The following is a 17,831-nucleotide window of genomic DNA, read 5'->3' on the forward strand; positions in this document are numbered from 1 at the left end:
GAAAACCAACCTATAAACCACAATCCCAGAGAACTTAGACAACAATGAGGACACTAAGAGAGACTTACACCGATCAAATCTACATGGGAAGGAGAAAAAGACAAGATCTCCTGGGTAAATTGGGAGCATGGGGACCTTGCGGGAGGGTTGAAGTGGAGAGGGGAGAGGCAGGGAAGGGAGCAGAGAAAAATGTAGAGCTCAGTAAAAATCAATTAAAAAAAAGAATGTGCACAAATCAAAAAAAAAAAAATCTGAGTTCAACATGCCATAGGCTCTCTTGCCCTTATTTCTAAACTTTCCATATTCTTCCTGCAAACCAATTCCAAACACCCAAGAACCACAGTGAGGCCTCCTACAGCAGTGAAGCCGCTCCAAATGCCCATCTTCCGCGTTATTTTCCTCATTGCTACGATCAAACAACCAACAAGAAGCAAAAGGGTTTATTCTGGCTTTTAGATGGAAGAGATGTATGTGCGTGCACATGTGTGTGTTCACATGCATGAATGCTTGTCGCGCGTGTGTGCATGCATGTGTGTGTACCTCTCTGTGTGTTTATATATATATATACACACACATAATACATAATAATATATTACATACATAATACATACATAAATACATACACACCATGGTGGGGAAGGTAGGTTGCCGAATCACCAGGCAGAGACACAGAGTCTGCAGTCTGGAAGCAGAGAGTAGATAGAAAGTAGGACTCAGGCTAAGAAACCTCAAGGCCAATCTCCAATGGCCCACTTCATCCAACTAGACCCTTGCCTCAAGAGCAGTGGGGGCCAAGTGTTCAAACACGAGTCTATGAGGGGCATTTCACTTTCAAACCATAACCGGCTTCAAGGAGCCCAGAAAAGCGCTCCGGCATAGAGCCACATCGCCAACTCCAGTCTTCATTTTATTTTATTTTATTTTTTTTAAATATTTATTTATTTATTATGTATACAATATTCTGTCTGTGTGTATGCCTGCAGGCCAGAAGAGGGCACCAGACCTCATTACAGATGGCTGTGAGCCACCATGTGGTTGCTGGGAATTGAACTCAGGACCTTTGGAAGAGCAGGCCATGCTCTTAACCACTGAGCCATCTCTCCAGCCCTCCAGTCTTCATTTTAAACACACAAATTGACAATAACACAAGTTTCTCTTTATTGGCATTTTCTTCTCGGTCCCTATTACTTTCCTCTAAGGAAGGTTTTGTGCAGTCTTGCTACAACAGAGGCGGCTCTGGACTGTGCAGGGGCTCTACCTGCAATCGGGGGCACGCTCTTTCCTGCAAAAAACCTCCAACTTCAGAAGAGTCTTTCCGACACGGTAGAGATGACAGGGGACATTCTCCTTGGTGAGAGAATTATCAAAGTGACAAAAAAAAAAAAAAATAACCAAAGCAAAAGGTCATCTAGAAGGGCGTCCGCACTTGAGATATGGAAGTCAAGGGTAGTGCTGTTGCAAACAGCCTTAAAAACCTGCAGCGACAGCTAAATTTCACCTTCTAGTTGGACAGAGAGTTGTTCAGCATCCTAAAAGCAATGCCAAGTCTTTCGTGGAGCTTTCTTTGGGGTACATGGGGGGGCTCAGTCTGCCACACTGTGCTTGGCCTTGCCTGCCACGGTGTTCTGAGGGATGCTGGTGCAGAAAGCTGCCTTGGTTTTCGGAGATTGCCTCGGCTTCACGGCAACCTCAGAGATCCTGTAGACAGAAAGAAGACGGGTGAGTCTGGCCCCTTAGAGCACCACAGTTCCCACCAGCCTCAGCTGTGAAGAAGCCTCAGGAGGGGATCCAGGTGAGGAAGAGTCATGGCAGGAGCAGCAACACAGGTGCGTTTCTGCTCTTTTAATACCTTGCGGCCATCTTCCCCGAGCTGAGGCAGTCAGGTCTGAGGTAGGTCAGTAGGAGGGTGAGAGAGGAAAAGACTGTCAAGTTCTGGTGGGAGGCTTGTTGGCTCACGCATGCCATCCTAACGGGGAATGGTACCCTTTCTGGCTGGTCTGTGCCTCCAGTGAAGCCACTTCTGTCATTTCCTGACGGGGACCTGACCCTCAGCCCAGAGGCCTCCAGGGAATACGTGCAATGGAGGTCCTCCCTGGTAGTGCCAAGCTTCTCTCTTTGCTGAGAAAAGACACAGGGCCAATCTTCAAGCCACAGTTCTGATATCACCCCCACGCCCCGCCCGCCCCATCAGGAGCTGAGGTCAGCCCAAGGAAGAACTCCGGAGGTAAGGCACGCAAACTTGCAGGGGCCGGTCTCTGTGAGGAAGCCAGAGTGTGTTTCAACATTCTTAAAGAATGAATTCCTTTCTAATATTAGGGCAAGGAATATGTTTTATAGCTGGCTTCTCAGAGGACCTAGTCTTACATTTAACTATATAAGCTGTGGGAAGCCAATGAAATGCCCACAGAACCTTCTAGTGGCAGCCTTCGGGTTCTGATTAGTGAAGATATGTGATACTTAGAGCAAATGCAAGGGAAGCTGACTCACTTGGACAGTGTGTCTATGGTCTGCTGCGTGGCCAGGGTCCTCTTGTCCTGCGATCCATACAAGAACGTCTCAATCTGAACACACTGCGGAACACCAAGGAGTCTTCGTGAGGTTATGGAAATGTCATGGGGAAATAAAGTCTCCTTTGAACTAGAGAAAGAATGCTTCATTCTTAGACCAGTGCTGTGATGGAGTCAGTGCCCTCTGGGGGCTTCTCTAGGGACAGCCTGACCTTTCAATCAATCGTTCTTAGGGATCCAGGACACAGACGTACAATGTGAGCGCTACTTCAGAACCCTCTGTGTGCAAGCATGCATTTAAAGGTAGCGTTTTTAAAAAGCAAGGCAAGCATGTTGGCTGACTTTTGCTTCGTTTCCTTCTTTTGCTCAAGTTTTGGCATTTTGTTGTTTATGCCCAGTCAGGACAAAGTTGAGGAAGGGGAAAAGAATACAGAAATTCTAAAATGCTCCAAGTCAGTCTGAAGAATGAGGTGGAGGAGTTTGCTTTGACGACATTCTGTAAAACTACGGTGATGAAGGCAGTCCATCTTTCATCCAGTCAAGTAGACGAACGGGAAAGGCAGGGACCTCAGTACTCTGTAGCTCATGAACTGTCCTTGAGTGGCCAGTGATGGAGAAGAGGGTTACTCAATAGATGGCATCAGGACCACAGTTTTGCAGATGAAAGAAAATGGAACCTAGCTCCCACAAAACAGAAAAAACCAAGCCCGAAACATGTAAGGAGTAAAACATGCAGTGCCGAGCTTGGAGGTTCCCTAGGAAAACCCTGAGGAACAGCCTTCCGGGCTGAGGTAGGAAGCTATTTTCTGAGACAAGCTGCCCACAACAAACTACTGAAGGAATGTGACCGGCTGTGTGAACATGACCAACAGCTTTGCAGCCAAGTTCAACTATAAGCAAAGAACAAGGGGTGAGGGGGTGGGTAGTATCTGCAGTGTATCTTCATCTTCCTAAGGGCTGGGTAGCATTCAGAACACAAGCAGAATGTCTAAGAGGTAACGAGGAACCATGGCAACAACCTCCTGGAAGAAGAGGGATCAAAAGGTAGAGTTAGTTATTCAAGTTGGAAGGAAACTGGCCAATAAGCGGGCTCCGACTCACTAATAACTGGAAATGCAAGCAAAAACTGAAGAGTGCACTTTGTAATAAATGGGAAAATGATGCTCCAATGCTGTCAAGATGATGCCAAAGAGGAAATAACAAGAACTGTTATAAAGTTTTGTACATCGGTAATGGGTATTTAAGTTGGTGTAAGCCTCTGTACACACTTTAGCAATATTTGATAAAGTTTAAGTAAAAGTTAAATAAAGAGTGATATGCCTGTTTGGTTTCTAATGAGAGACAGAAAAGGAGTGATCTGGATGGGAGAGGAGGAGTGGAGGAAGGGAAAACTATAATCAGAATGTATTATGTGAGAAAAAAATCTATTTTCAATAAAAAGAAAAAATAAAACCCAATAATATTTTATATACACAGTAAAAATAAGTATATACTAAAGTAGAACAACAAATTATAATTTTAGAAAGTACAAAAAAAAAAAGAATGACAAAGAAGTGCACGACCAGAGGGAGTTTTATGTGATGCTTGAAACACGAAAAACCAACCATAAGCATGGGAACAATGTCAGCTTCAAGTTATATGGGGACTGGGAAGTCGATGGAACTTCATCTGTGTGGCTTGCCCTTTGCTCCTTGCTCTGAATCAAGAGTTCAAAGGTTGTTTCACATCACAAATGCTTTCCTGCACATCTGAACTATTTCTCAATACATCTTAAGGACTGAAGTTGTCTCCCTGGCTAAACTGCTTGAATCAGAAAGAGACGAGTATGGACTCAGAACACGTCCATCCACTCATATTTGGGGACCATTTTTAGATCTTTAAGAAAGTGAAGATGCACGCAGCCTAGGGGCTTTGTCTTTAGAAGCTGTGGAAGCTGTCAGGGATGCCCGGGTATGTGTTTTGATGTGGGGATTAAGAATGTGATTCTGGTCTTGTGGAGGATAGAAATATAGGCATGAATAGAATAGAATTTTATTTTTTAAATAACAAAAACGATTCCCTGTTTCTTGACTGAATTAACTACATGAAGAAGTAGTAGGCTCTTTCTCCTATTTCATTTAGTTTCTATCAAATTCTGCTAACGCAAGGATCTCCATGCAACAGGTCCTGGCCTTTCTAAACCTACACAGGGGCCTCAGCCTGGCCTTGGCAATAGGTTTCTCATTCCAGGGACTTTTCCAGGATCACTTTAACCCACAGATGCATCATATGACCTTAGGACCTCGGGAACCTTGAGGAACAGCCATTGTTTTGAGTGGAGGTATAGCACATGCTTTTCACAGTTGTGAGAACTTGGTGATAACACTTTCAGTCCTCAGCGTGAGAGGCAGCATATAGACCCTTTCTTACCGCACACAGCAGGGCAGAGAGAGGAGTCACTGAGAGATAGACAGTGGGTCCAAGGGGCAACCATGTATCCCCTCCCCCATCTCACTCTCCCTTCCAGAACCCGCTTTCTCTCTCCTTCATGAGCAGGAAGACCTGCGCTGGGTTTAAGAGAGTAGGTCTGAATTTAAGGGCACCAGACACCCCATTTACATATGCATGAGTGCTCTAATGCAGCTCTTTTGACACTGGCTGAAGCCAGCACCACTTGGTGCTCAATTCATTCACTGTAGTATTAGGATTTTACTGTCAATGTAATAAGTCTTTGCAACAGCCTGATGAGATCTCAGCTCACTCTGCTGAATGGGTGGCTTCTAGAAGCTCTACAACACGGGCGGGATTTCCATCCTACCTCTTTGGTGATTGAAGGGTCTTCTCCCTGGCCCCTAATTCCCTAGGGAAGAGACAATTGGGTCAATAGTCACAAATTCCCAGGAAGCATGAGAAGCTAAGTGGTAAGATTCAGGCAAATTCCCCCAGGCTCTACTACGGGAGGGGTCCCTTCCTTCTAGACCAAGCTCTCTGGCAGCATTAGAAGAGGGGAGAGCAAAGTTAGGAGAGGGGGTGAGTCTGGAACTCTGCTCAACAAACAAGTCCTAGAGGTCCCTCCCCAAGATGCCTCTCTTGTTGGCAGAAATAGATGCCCCAACCCGTGGCTAATGTCCCCACAAAAAACATTTGCTTACAATTCCAGCCCAGGAGACACACGAATGTCAAATAGGAGCCAGGGGTCCCCACCTTAGCCCCTACCTAGTCTTATCGATGATTCTGGCACCCAAAGAGGCAGGGCAGAAACCTGGGGGAAAAAGCTTGTCCATCTTCTTCAACCGATATTTTTTTATTTTTAACATCCCAGATTAGCCTTAAAATCCCTCAGTAGTAGGGAGGATAACCTTGAAGTTCTGATCATACATCTTGGGCTGGTAGAGTATTTGCCTACCATGTATCAAGCCCTGGGTTCAATCCCCAGCACCGTATGAACTGAGAGAAGAAGTACATGTCTCTAATCCCAATACTACAGGGGAATTAGAAATCAAGGTCATCCTTGAGTACATACGAAGGTTAAGGCCAGCGTGGGCTACATGAGGCCATCGAAAAAAATTAAGTAAAACACTGCTATAGTATATTAGGTAAATAAAAACAAAACACAGTAGCCCAATGCATTGAAAAGGAAATAAAAGCACTAATATAAGAGTCAAAACTTTATTTTTCTTTAAAATAAACCCAAAACTTTATTTTACATATAACAGTATGATTTGTATATTAAATAACACCATAATAGAATGATTTGAAATAGTTTTAAGTAGAATAAAAATTGGGAAAAATTTCTGGGTTTTCTTTATACTGTTTTCTATTGTCCAAGTTTCTCCCAATTGTATTCTTTTTAAAGATTAAAACAGCTTTTAAATTATATGTCCTAATAGCATAGCGATATTTCATATTTCATATTTACTAATGTCAGCTAGTGAAAGCCATCCTTAAAAAAAACTTCTGAAAACAGCTTTATAAAAGTAAACTTAGCGTCCTCCAGAGAGGACATCTGAAGATGGGAATGCTGAAGCCCCACCTGGTCTCCCTCCATCTCTTCACGCTGACATCAACAGGGGCAGGTTTACCAGCCTAGCCCTACACTGAGACACCGACGGCACAAACCAAAAGCTCCTAACAAAGGTAAGACCTCACAAGAGATCTATATACCCTCCCCTCTCTTCCTCCCTCCCCCCTCAATGTTGCCTTTACCCCAGGCTGACTTCGAACTAGAACTGGCTGTGTAGCAAAGGATGACCTTGAACTTCTGATCCTCACACCTCCTGAGTGCTGAGATGCAGGGTGGGTGCCCATGCCCAGTTTACAGGGTGCTGGGGATGCTAGGCAAGCGCTCTACCAGCTGAGCCACAGGCACACTGATATTCTGAGAAATACTGTTAAAAGAAAGTTTAAAAACAGTGACTCCATAAAAATACAGCGGTGATAGCTGAGGGTGAAGCCAATTGGGGTTACACTCAGTGGGCTGTGCACCAAAAGACCGTTTTAAGAGAACGGGAAAACCTATTACAGCCTCTGCTAGAAGCTGTTCAATAGCTGTCTATTTATCTCAGGAATACAAATTGAATTCTTTAATGTTCTGCTTCACTTAGCTGAATTTGCTTAAACATGTGTGTGTGTGTGTGTGTGTGTGTGTGTGTGTGTGTGTGTGTGTGTGTGAAATCAGTGTGGTGTTTTGATTCTTTTGTTAAAAACAGAGACTATGATAGAGTCAAGTCAATAAATGTTAATTGAAGCACTGGAGACATCTGGCTTGGCTACGGAAAGAGCCTTCAAGCCTTGGTATTAGAACATTCTCCACCAGAATAAAGGTGCCCTGAGCTCTATTGTAACAGAAACCAATGTACCCATCTTTAAACCAGCCACAAATGGCATTTCTCAAGTTTTTAAAGTAAAGCATAGGTATTGTAAGGACACAGTGGAATTTTAGTGGAATATTGTGTTGCTATTATTCTCTAGTTTTATACACATGGATTGCGAGAGTCACAGCCAGGCCTGTTTCTAGTCTTCCTTAAATATCAGACAGAAAGCTTTCTTCCCTGATTCCAAGATTTGCATTGGACACCTGCCTTTCTCTTACTGCAGCAGTTCCCAAAGGGGCCCAGCCTGTCTTGCTCACACGGAGCCAGTCACCGTCTCTGGCACATGGAAGCAAACAAATGGATGATTAGCAACGGAACAAGCAGATGAGTTGAAGACAGTTATGTGGCGTTCATGTGCATGCATGTATGTGTGTGTGCACATGAGGTATGTGTGGGTATGCAAGTGCACTTGTGCACATGTGTGGGAAGCCCAGGGGCTGACGTCACATGTCTTCCTCCACTACTCTGCGTCTTATATTTTTGAGACAGGGTCTATCCTGGCTAGCCAAAGGCTCTAAGGATATTCCTGCCTGCCTCCCCAGGGCTGGGATTACAGGTGCACACCACCACACCTACATTTAGGTGGGTGCTGGGGATTGAACTCAAGCCCTCACAGAGCAACCAAGTGAACCATCTCTCTGGTCCTTTATGTGGCACTTTGAGATGTCGCTGGCTTCAGTGATCTGCCAGGGGCAGAACCCTCCACTAAGAAAGCTTCAATGTGAGCATCGCTGGGAACTTTCAGACCTGTTCTCCAGGTGAGGTTGGTAAAGGATGCTTGCTCTTCCTGTTTGCTGCTTTCTCCCAGGAGTGACTCACATCACAAGGGGCGGTAAGGGACATCTCGAGCCTGGACACCGGCTTTTCTAAGTGGCCCAGGAAGCAGAGATGGAGCCACCAGCCTGTTGCTTTCCTAGCTGTGGCTGGCCTCTGTGCTTTTGATCTGAATTCTCATTTGCTCGAGTCTCTCACAGGCAAGGGAGACTCCACATTTTGCCCACGGCAAGTTAAGAATGAATGATCTTGACTTCTCAGAATATCGGTTCTCATTTTCCTACCAGGCATCTTTAAAGATTCTTTAAAGGTTCTTCCAGCATCCCTTCTCCACTGGGGAGTGGAGCTTAAGGAAAATCAACACAATTATGACTTTCATCTCTCTTTTAGAAAAAGTGTGTTTGTGTGTGTGTGTTTGTGTGTATGTGTGTGGTGTGTAGTTGTGGTGCACATACTCACATATGTGACTACAGGTATTTATATGTCGTGTAGTTGTGCATAGGCTAGAGACAACCTGAGGAGCTGGTCCTCATCTTGCACGTTTTTGAGGGAGAATCTCCCGCCCACTGCTGCACAGTCTAGGCTAGCGGGCCCAGGAGCTTCCACAGGGTTTCCTAGCCATGAGTCCTGATTCTTCCTAGGAGAATTGGAACTATGCACTACCATGCTCAGACTTACATTAGTCCTGGAAATTCGAGCTCCTATCCTCCTGCCTTGGTGGCGAGCATTTTGCCCTGAGCTATCTTCCCAGCTCAGACCTTCCTCTCTTAAAGAAAGTGGATGGCTATACCCCAACGATGACTCGGGGAGACAATGAGGAAAGCCAGGAGCACAGGGAAAGAGGATTACACAGGAAAATGATGTCTCTCATGTGGCGGCCCCTTAGGGACTCTAAATCTGGCTCTGCGTTTCCTGGCACATCCAAGGGCAACAACAACAAACAACATTTCAAATAGGAAAAGTAAATTTTGTGGGGCCGCAAACACGGGCAGATCTGGGCAATGGGGGTCCTCGAGCTGCCCCTGAAACTCTGCATCTAGGAGGGTCCGAGTGTCTGGCTGGCTGCAGGAAGCCCAGGGACGGCATGGCTTGCTCTCCATGTTGATGCAGGACCACGGAAGACCCAGGTGGTATTGATTCTCCTGTCTATATTCTATAAAACGCACCATGCTCCAGCTTGTTCTTAAAGATTGATTATAGTGGGTCTGAGGACTGTTATTATTATACAGTAATGCTGAAAGCCGAGAGCTATGAGCCCCGCCAATGACAGTCCTTGATAGGAAGGCCGGATTGAAGCCGGGCTCCAAGAGAACTTCACACTGTGCTTGGGCCTGGTATAGGGTCGTCTCTTTCTGCAGCCTCCTGCCTGGGGGAGAATGTGAGCAATGGTGCCATCCTAGATCAAAATAGGTCTCTATGTTGCCAAAGGGAGTAAGTAAGCTCGGGCTGTGGAAATTTCCATCTGGAGCCCACAGAGTTCTCCAATATTACCCTGCAGGCAGCAGCCTTTAAAAGACAGGTCAATAATTCGGTTTCCTTTCTGGTAATTCAATTCCTTGTCTGCCGTGCTTCTGGGGCCTTCTTGTTTAGCACAGCCTTGGGATCACACCTGGCCCATTTAGCACAGGAGGGGGACATCTGGAAAAGTCACACTTGGTGGAGCCTGGCTTCTGAGATGAAAACTCAGAGGGGAGGCGGTTGTGACAAAAACAAGACAAACACTTATCTAATCGCTTTTAGGAGGCTGCTGGCTTCCCAAAGCCCAGCGCTAAACACGGCCTTTGAGAAGCTCCGGGCAGCAGACGACAAAGGCATGTTTAAAGTCCCTGCCCGTGGCCTGGCATCAACAAGGCAGACAGTCCTGTCCTCAGACAAGAGCAAGTGGGGAATGAGAACCGCCCCTAGCATAGCAGGCACAGCGTTCACACACCCTGTCGCTGATGCTGGCGGAAGGCCAGAGGGCTTTAGCGCATCAGAGCCGCTGCTGTTAGGACTGGTGGTTAATGAGTCCAAACAAAGTCACCTTCCACTGTGGCTTTTGGGGTGAGGTGACCTGGAATGTTCTTGAAGCTGAGCTTGTTATCAGCCCTCTGGAGTGCTGCAGTGTCTGCCAGAGCAGATCTGCAGTCTCCTGAGAAAGCTGACAGATAGATTTCCAGATCCTGGTCCCACTCCGGAGACGACAGGACAGTGACGATGATGCGAGAGCTCTGAGCTCCGCACCTGCCAATCACTGGGACAAAGAACGAGCTTCGCTTCGCTGAAGAGCAGTGTGTTCGGACACAACCGACTTACATCGGGGTAGCCAGGCCCTCCCCTGCAGACAGTGTAGTCTGCAATGCTTAGGAAGATAAGAAATGATATCTCCCCCGGGGGTACCTGCCACATCAAACTGTCCCAAACCTGTGGTGGGAAGGACTACTAAAAACTAAATATGAGATTATTTTAAACTTTATACAAATAAATAAAAATATAAAAGTTAAAATTAATTACTTAGAAAATATTATTTATCAAAATGATTCAATTACTAATAGAAAGCTTTAATTGTTCACTTTTGGAAGAACAAATAGAGAAAAATTTACGGGAATTTTTCCACAACAAAAGCACCAGCCTAAAGGGTCTCTAGGATATAAAAATTTTCAAACACCATGCATTTTCGTATATAAAAAATAGAAGTGGATTTCATAATTATTTCTCTGAAGCAAATACAACATTGATTCTTAAATATAATATACAAATACCAGTGAAAAGACTCTGAAATAAATACTAGCCAGCAAATTCAACATCCGCTATGGCTTGAGAATTTTCCTTGAGAGGCTTGATTGGGAACTATGTAATTCCCAGCGTAATATGGCTAGGAGTGAGTGTCAGTAAGGGTCTACCTTCAGGAGCGGGTTGGTGCTGTTATCTTGAAAAGACTGAATTCAGTCTCCCTCATTTTTCTTTTCCCTGTCTCTCTTGCCTTTCTGATTTTTTTGTTTTTGAATGAACAAAACAGAAAGGCCACCATCAGATGTAAGCTGCTTGACTTTCAACTCCCTAGTCTCTCTTCATAAACTCCTCAGCCCTGACATTCTATTATAGTACAAGATAGTACAAGATAGACTCAGATAACACCATTTTTAGAAAAATAATCCAAATGACCAAGGAGAAGATTTATCCCAGGAATGCAAGGATGGTTGGACATCACAATAACATAATACACCAGATGAACTGAATCTGAAGGGACTCATGTGATCATCCCTGCTAATGCTGAAAAATAAAACTGATAAAAATTGACGTCTATTTCTAATTGTAAAAAGACTCATGAAACTAGAAATCTTAGCATGATAAAAGCACGCAGACCTTAGTTCCAAAGCCCACCTCTCTGATACGACAACTCTCACTGGGAAGCAGGCAAGGGAACCCACTCTCTCCTCTATTGCCCGTTACTGCGCTGCACGTGGGAGCCAAAGCAACCAAGTCAGTGAGAAGCATGGGATTAGAAAACATAAAGTAAAACCATGTCTACCTGCAAACAGTATAATAGTATATCTAAAAAATTTGAGAGAATCAGTGTTCAATTTAAACCAATCAATAGAAAACTAAGCTAGCTAGAAAGGTTATTAAATTAAAGCACAAATCCCAGTAATCCTTAGATATACAAAGTCTATAATAATGAATAAATCTCCACTTGCATTATCAATAACAAAATGCACAGAAATACGCTTAAAAATACGCATTACTTGGAGACGGCACACTTTTCAATGTGCATGAGAGACACAATGCAGAGCAAACGGGATAGCAGCCCTTGTTCCTGGGCAAGACTCAACACCATAAGAATGTCATTTTCCCAAAATGTATTTGTAAATACTTTAATAAAGCAAATTCTTTATGGGAGATCTATCTATCTATCTATCTATCTATCTATCTATCTAGGTATATATAGTAGAAAAACAATCAAGTTTCTAGAAACCCTGATGTTTTATGGGAAAAGCCATGAGCTGTCTTGTACTTCCTCACATTAAATCATTCCACGGAATCTCCATAACTTAAAATGTGAAATATTGGCACCTAAATAAAAGGAGATTAGCAGACCAAGACAGAAATTCAGAAACAAGCTCAGTGCATGTGGGAATTTAGTGTACGGTGGAGGTGTTATCCTAAGTCTGTGTCTGGGGCAGTGTTGGACTCCTTGATGAAATGGTGACGGACAAGCCAATAATCAGGGCATTTCTGCTATGGGTATTGGGGGAAAAAACGATGCCTTGTACCAGCTACATAAAACAAACAAACAAACAAACACACAGAAACTCTAGGTTGAAAGGAAGAGCAGAAGAAAACAAGCACCAAAAATTCCTTCATGAACTGGGCATGCAGAACACAGCAATAACGAGAAAGGCTTAGTAAGTTAAACTATAAAATATTCTAAAATATTTGGATCGTTAAGCATGGTTGATAATTCATTTTTTGAATGTATCTATCTTAGAGGAACTCTTTTACCCCACCCCCATCGTTAGTTTAAATCTACCCCAAAAGTGATGCTCTTCTACCTAAATAAGCCATTATACATTTTTACTTAAAAGTAGTGCGGTGGAGGGAAAGGCCGGGACATGGAAAGTGAGGGAGCGCTCCCTTTGGGTCAGTGCTGGCTTCTACTTTACCTTCTTTAGTTTCATGTGAGCTCTGCTGTGGTTTCCCTGGGCCAGGTCTGCCCTGCCCAGGAACCGGTATGTTTCTGCCACCTCAGGGCTGAAGTCACCAAATGCTCCGACTTTGGCTTCCAGGGACTCTCTCAGGATCATGGTGGCTCTCTGAGAAAAGGACAAAATGCTCTGTGGTTTAAAAGTACAAAGGATTGCTTCATGGTTGAAGGCGATTGCTATTGTTGTTGAGGACCCAGGTTCGGCTCTCAGCACCCACGTGATAGCTCACAATCTCTGTAACTCCGTTTCCAGGGGATCCACCATTGCCCTGCTCTGGCATCTGCAGGCATCAGGCATACACAGATATACGCAAAACATACACAGATATACATGAAGCAAAACACACAGAGACATGCAAAGATAGAGATAAATAAATCTTTAAAGAAGTTCAAGGACTAAGTAAGATCTGTGCCTCTCAGGAAAAATCCTGAATTGATACACATTTAACGTTTTAAAGACATGTTCTTAAGAGCTTGCATATTGACTTCTGGTTAAACAAGAGGCAGGGACAACTTACCTGGGCAGAGGAGGTACAAACCATGAAGACAGAAAGCAGTGTGGACACCATGTGCTATGGCTAGAACCCGTTCCAGCTAGCAGCACGAGCAGAGCTAGGCTGCATGGGACCCTTCTGTGTAGGGGGCTCAGTTCATGTGTGATCTGCCTTGTCCTTCAGATGTACACAACCTTATCTTCTGACCCAGGACAGCAGCTGAGAACTTCCCCGTTCCTATAGGCTCATGGTGGTGGAACTGGAATCTGCTACCTTGGCCCTTTGTAGGCCCGGGCTCTTCTCCCTCCATGCTCACTACTCCTCTCGCAGAAGAGAAAACCAGGCTGTACTGCGGATACTACTTCCGGACTTCCTGTTCTCTCAGAGGATGCTCAGGGAGCCAAGTGAACATTCCACGGAGCATGCATGCTATCATGCGTTGCTTGCTTTGTTTATTCATTTATGCCAACATGGAATAGAAAAATCTGAGTTGGTTAGAAAATGATATTTCCTGATTATTAATTTTTGTAGATACCAAGATGTACGGGGGGAAGTCTGAGCTTCCAACACATTCTGAAATTCTTTCCAGATCTTCCACATGAAAACATAGCTATGACTGCACAACACGAATGCCGAATTCAACAGCCAAATAAAGTCAAGACCTGTGTGTGTGTGTGTGTGTGTGTGTGTGTGTGTGTGTGTGTGTGTAGGGGAGGTGGCAGGACAGGGAGCCAGGCACGTCCTGATCCCGTGCCACAGACAGGCAGGCTAATGAATGAAGAACATTGTTCCTTTTTGGCAGTAACATTAGTTAGGGACTGGGGCTGGCACACTGAGGGTGGTGATGAGTAGCAACGACTTCCTTAGGCAAAACAACTGTGTAACTTGCCAAGTGTGGCTCGTGAAAGAACTCAGAGGTCCGGGATCTCCACGAAAACCTGCCTGTGCCCATCCCCTCCCAACACTGGTCAGTAAAGACTACGATGGAAACAAGAGTTGGGCAAGGTAGTTTTCCGGTGGGATTTGACTGTTGGGCTTTGGGAAGCCAGTCAGTGATGGGGAAAAAGGACAAGAGGTCCCTTTCCTAAATGAAGCCTTTAACACTGCTGACCAGTCAGTGTAGCCTAACTGGTGGGCTGTAGGAAGACGCTGCCTTAAAGGAGGTGGGAGGCCTTCCTGAGGATGCCATCTGAGTTTGTCCTCTGCCCTCCACATGTGTTCAATATGTGCACACACATGCACCTGCACACACATGAACATGTAGACACACATGCATTAAAATACGAAAGCTATTATTACAAGAAATTAGGTTAGGGAGAGGAACAAAGTGAGCCTGGAAATATCAGCAGAATCTAGACATTAGAAGGGCCATTTGCCACAAGGCATTAAAGGTCATGGGGAACCAATGAGAGAGCTCACTGATCGGGGTGCTTTCAAAATCTGAATGGATCAGACAAATGGGAACGAAGACCCTGGGAAAGGGAAGGTGCTAGGGAGGTCCTGACAAGATATGGTGCCTGGTAGGAGGGCAGATGTCAAACCCTGCGTGTATGAAGGACATTTGGAGGAGAATGAGGAACCTGTGAAATCCCCAGAGGACCAAGGGTCTGGGGTAGGAATTCAAGGCCCTGGCAGGGCCCTCTGTCGTTGGTTGGGTGGATTCAGAAGAACAGGGAAACACTAGTGGATCTGCCTGGCAAACTGATGGTGTGCAGAATAAAAGCCCATGTTCCTTAACTGAGAGAAGAGAGATGAAGGACGAGGAAAGAGCTATGGGGAGGAGTCCCCAGATAACAAAGAAAAAGACGCTTTATCCTCATCTTCAAGATTTGCTATGCTAGACTGAAAATACACACACGCATACACACATACACACACGCTCGCGCATACACATGCACACACACACACACACCAAACCTCTACTATTCTTTCTGGAGCTGCTACAATTTACAGGGAACAGGTAATTTTTTTTTAAATATAATATAAGCTTGGACAAGTATAAACTCTGGTTTTGTTCCACTTTTCTAAGCCACATAGAGCATGCCTTTACAGACCAGCAGTAGAGAGAGTGAGCTGAAACCTCTGTGCTGTGTAGTTTTCCCTTAGATATGAAAATTCCATTCAATACTCAAAACCAGACACTGACAGCCACACGCCACCCCAGCTGGAAGAACCACCTGTAGTGAGTAGGGGTTTGCCAGCTGAGTTCTCAAGGTCTCAATCCCTTGTGATCTATATAGTTGGATGCAGCATTTACTTTCTCACAGTTCGGTTTCTTAGAGAAAGTATGTGGATGCTCCTTGATTTGTTTATCTGGCACTCCCCAGAGGCTAGGACATCCCTGGAGATATTAGCTGTGTAATAGATGCTTGAAGACTGAAGGCGTAGTCTTTGCACCCGTGTGAATAGCTTGACAACTGTGCTCTAAATCCACTTACTTCTTTTTGTCCAGTGATTTGCAGAAAATTGCAAAATTCGTCTTGAATCAAAAGGAACTTGGCTCTTCCTGCTCCTTCGGAATCCTTCACGTGACCCATGCTTTCCTGGAAATACTGCTCGGCCATATCTGAAAAGAGCGCAGAACGCCACTTTTGAAAATAGCCCAAAGATCCGAAGCAGAGATGGAGGAAATATTCTGTGAGTGACGGTGAAAAGTTTAAAAATAAGCGCTTGGACAAGAGAAGCCAGTTCCAGAGACTCTCCTGGGCTCGTTAATCTGCTTGTTTTAGCAGAAACTATTTTCACTCAAAAGGACACAGCAGCCGGGCGATGGTGGCGCATGCCTTTAATCCCAGCACTCGGGAGGCAGAGGCAGGGGGATCTCTGTGAGTTTGAGGCCAGCCTGGTCTACAAGAGCTAGTTCCAGGACAGGAGCCAAAAAAAAAAAGCTACGGAGAAACCCTGTCTCGAAAAATCCAAAAAAAAAAAAAAAAAGGACACGGCAATTGGCAATTTACTTTCTTATTTTTCAGACATCTCAGTGTTCTTGGTGATACAGAAAGTGTTGGGGGTGGGGACTATCCCAGACCTAAACACACTAGAGGATTTTCATGTGGATAGATCATTTTCTCTGCCTAGAAATAAGGCACTCCTCACAACTCATACAGTTTTATGGACTCTGACTGCCATCTTGTTATATATATTCTATAACACATACACACAAATATCGCACAGAACAACAACACACATAGAAAATCTGACTGATACACTACTGAAGAAAAATCCCAACCATTCTAAACTCTTCAACACGTGGACTAATGAAACAAGAGTAGTTTGACGTAAGTGGCGACCATAGGAGTGAGAGAGGGAGCCCGGCAAAGGGAACCGAACCACAGAGCTGCAGCTGCACGCAGCCCTGTCATTATAACAAGTAACTGAGATAAATCAGCATAACGTGAGGGACAGTTAACCGCGCTCACTCATGGAGGTCTCAGCCTGTGACCCAGCAGCTCTGCGGCTTCTGGTGATGATGTGATGTGTAACGGTGAGTGTGTCCCGATAACTAGAAGTGAGGAGAATCAGGGAGGAGCTGGGTTCCCAGCCTCACTGCCTAGAGATTCTACCACTGGTCCATAGTGCCATAGACTGGGGACCAAGCCTTTAACACCCTGGGGTCTTGGGAGGATATGTGGACAAAGTAACCAAACCCTAGGAAATAGGGAGCTTACTGAAGTTAAACAGTAAAAGGAAAGGTGTTAGCTCAGGGACCCCAAAGCCAAATTCTCCGCATGAAGGAGATTTGCTTGCCCCAGAGGGACAGAGGGCAGGGATAGGATATAAACACAGGAGATAGAGGACTAAGGGACAAGGGGGAAGGGGTAGGGGTGTTTCCCCGAGGGACAAAGGGCTGCCTATAGATAGAAGGGGACAGAGGTGGCACACAGGCAAATGACAACTATAAAGGGTATAGGAGGGAGCCTTGTGTTAGGATGAGGTATTTAATTTGAATTAGGTATGTTAATTAGGTGAGCCAAAAGGGGGCTTCTGATTGCTGGACCTCAAATACTTTGATAGTTGGACCTTGGTAGTCAGCCTCAGGAGGAGGAAGTGGCCAAGTAAGGGAGCAGAACCTGGGGCTAGCTACAGGAATGCAATCTAATGGATTTTAGCAAGGGAAGTGGGGAGGGCAAGGCATGCCAGAGCCATGCTTGCCTTAGTCAAGCCGCCAGGGTCCCTTCAAACAGTCCCCGGCTTAGTAGAAAATAGTATGTTCACTCGGTGTTTGGGTTCTCCAAGCCTGAGCAGGACCGGGGATGAGACCTGAAGTCCGTTTGAATGGTCAGAAACTGAGTGAAGCTCCCTGCCCAGAGCCAACCTGGTGCTTCTAAGATGTCTCCCCTGCTGCTCATTCCTGAGGCCTCATCCTCTGAGCTATCTCAACTACAATGTTTGTATGTGACAGAAGAACACACATGTGGAAAATATAACCTGCAAAGTTGATATTGCTTGGATACATGCTTTACATTAGTTTGGAATTAAACAAATCTTTAAGAGCAAACAAGAAAGAAAACAAATACAG

General features: G+C 45.0%; 1 protein-coding gene across 3 annotated transcripts in view; it reads right to left on the bottom strand.

Annotated features, from left to right (window-relative positions):
- Positions 1-557: 557 nt before the first annotated feature.
- Ttc23 (tetratricopeptide repeat domain 23) overlaps positions 558-17,831 on the bottom strand; it is a 71,286-nt gene continuing 54,012 nt past the window's right edge. The window contains exons 8-12 of one of the 3 annotated variants that reach the window (XM_041652785.1): positions 15,751-15,878; positions 12,778-12,927; positions 5,305-5,346; positions 2,488-2,570; positions 558-1,698 (exon numbers count right to left, since the gene is read on the bottom strand). In XM_041652785.1, coding sequence (XP_041508719.1) covers positions 1,584-1,698; positions 2,488-2,570; positions 5,305-5,346; positions 12,778-12,927; positions 15,751-15,878 — 518 coding nt within the window. In that variant the 3' untranslated portion in view covers positions 558-1,583. Of the gene's footprint in view, positions 1,699-2,487; positions 2,571-5,304; positions 5,347-12,777; positions 12,928-15,750; positions 15,879-17,831 lie in introns of those variants that run through there. The other 2 variants (XM_041652796.1, XR_005974377.1) reach the window with 2 other exon arrangements.

Source organism: Microtus oregoni, unplaced genomic scaffold (genome assembly GCF_018167655.1).
Source record: "Microtus oregoni isolate MIOR12 unplaced genomic scaffold, Mior012 000000F_ref0000247, whole genome shotgun sequence".
NCBI lineage: Eukaryota > Metazoa > Chordata > Mammalia > Rodentia > Cricetidae > Microtus > Microtus oregoni.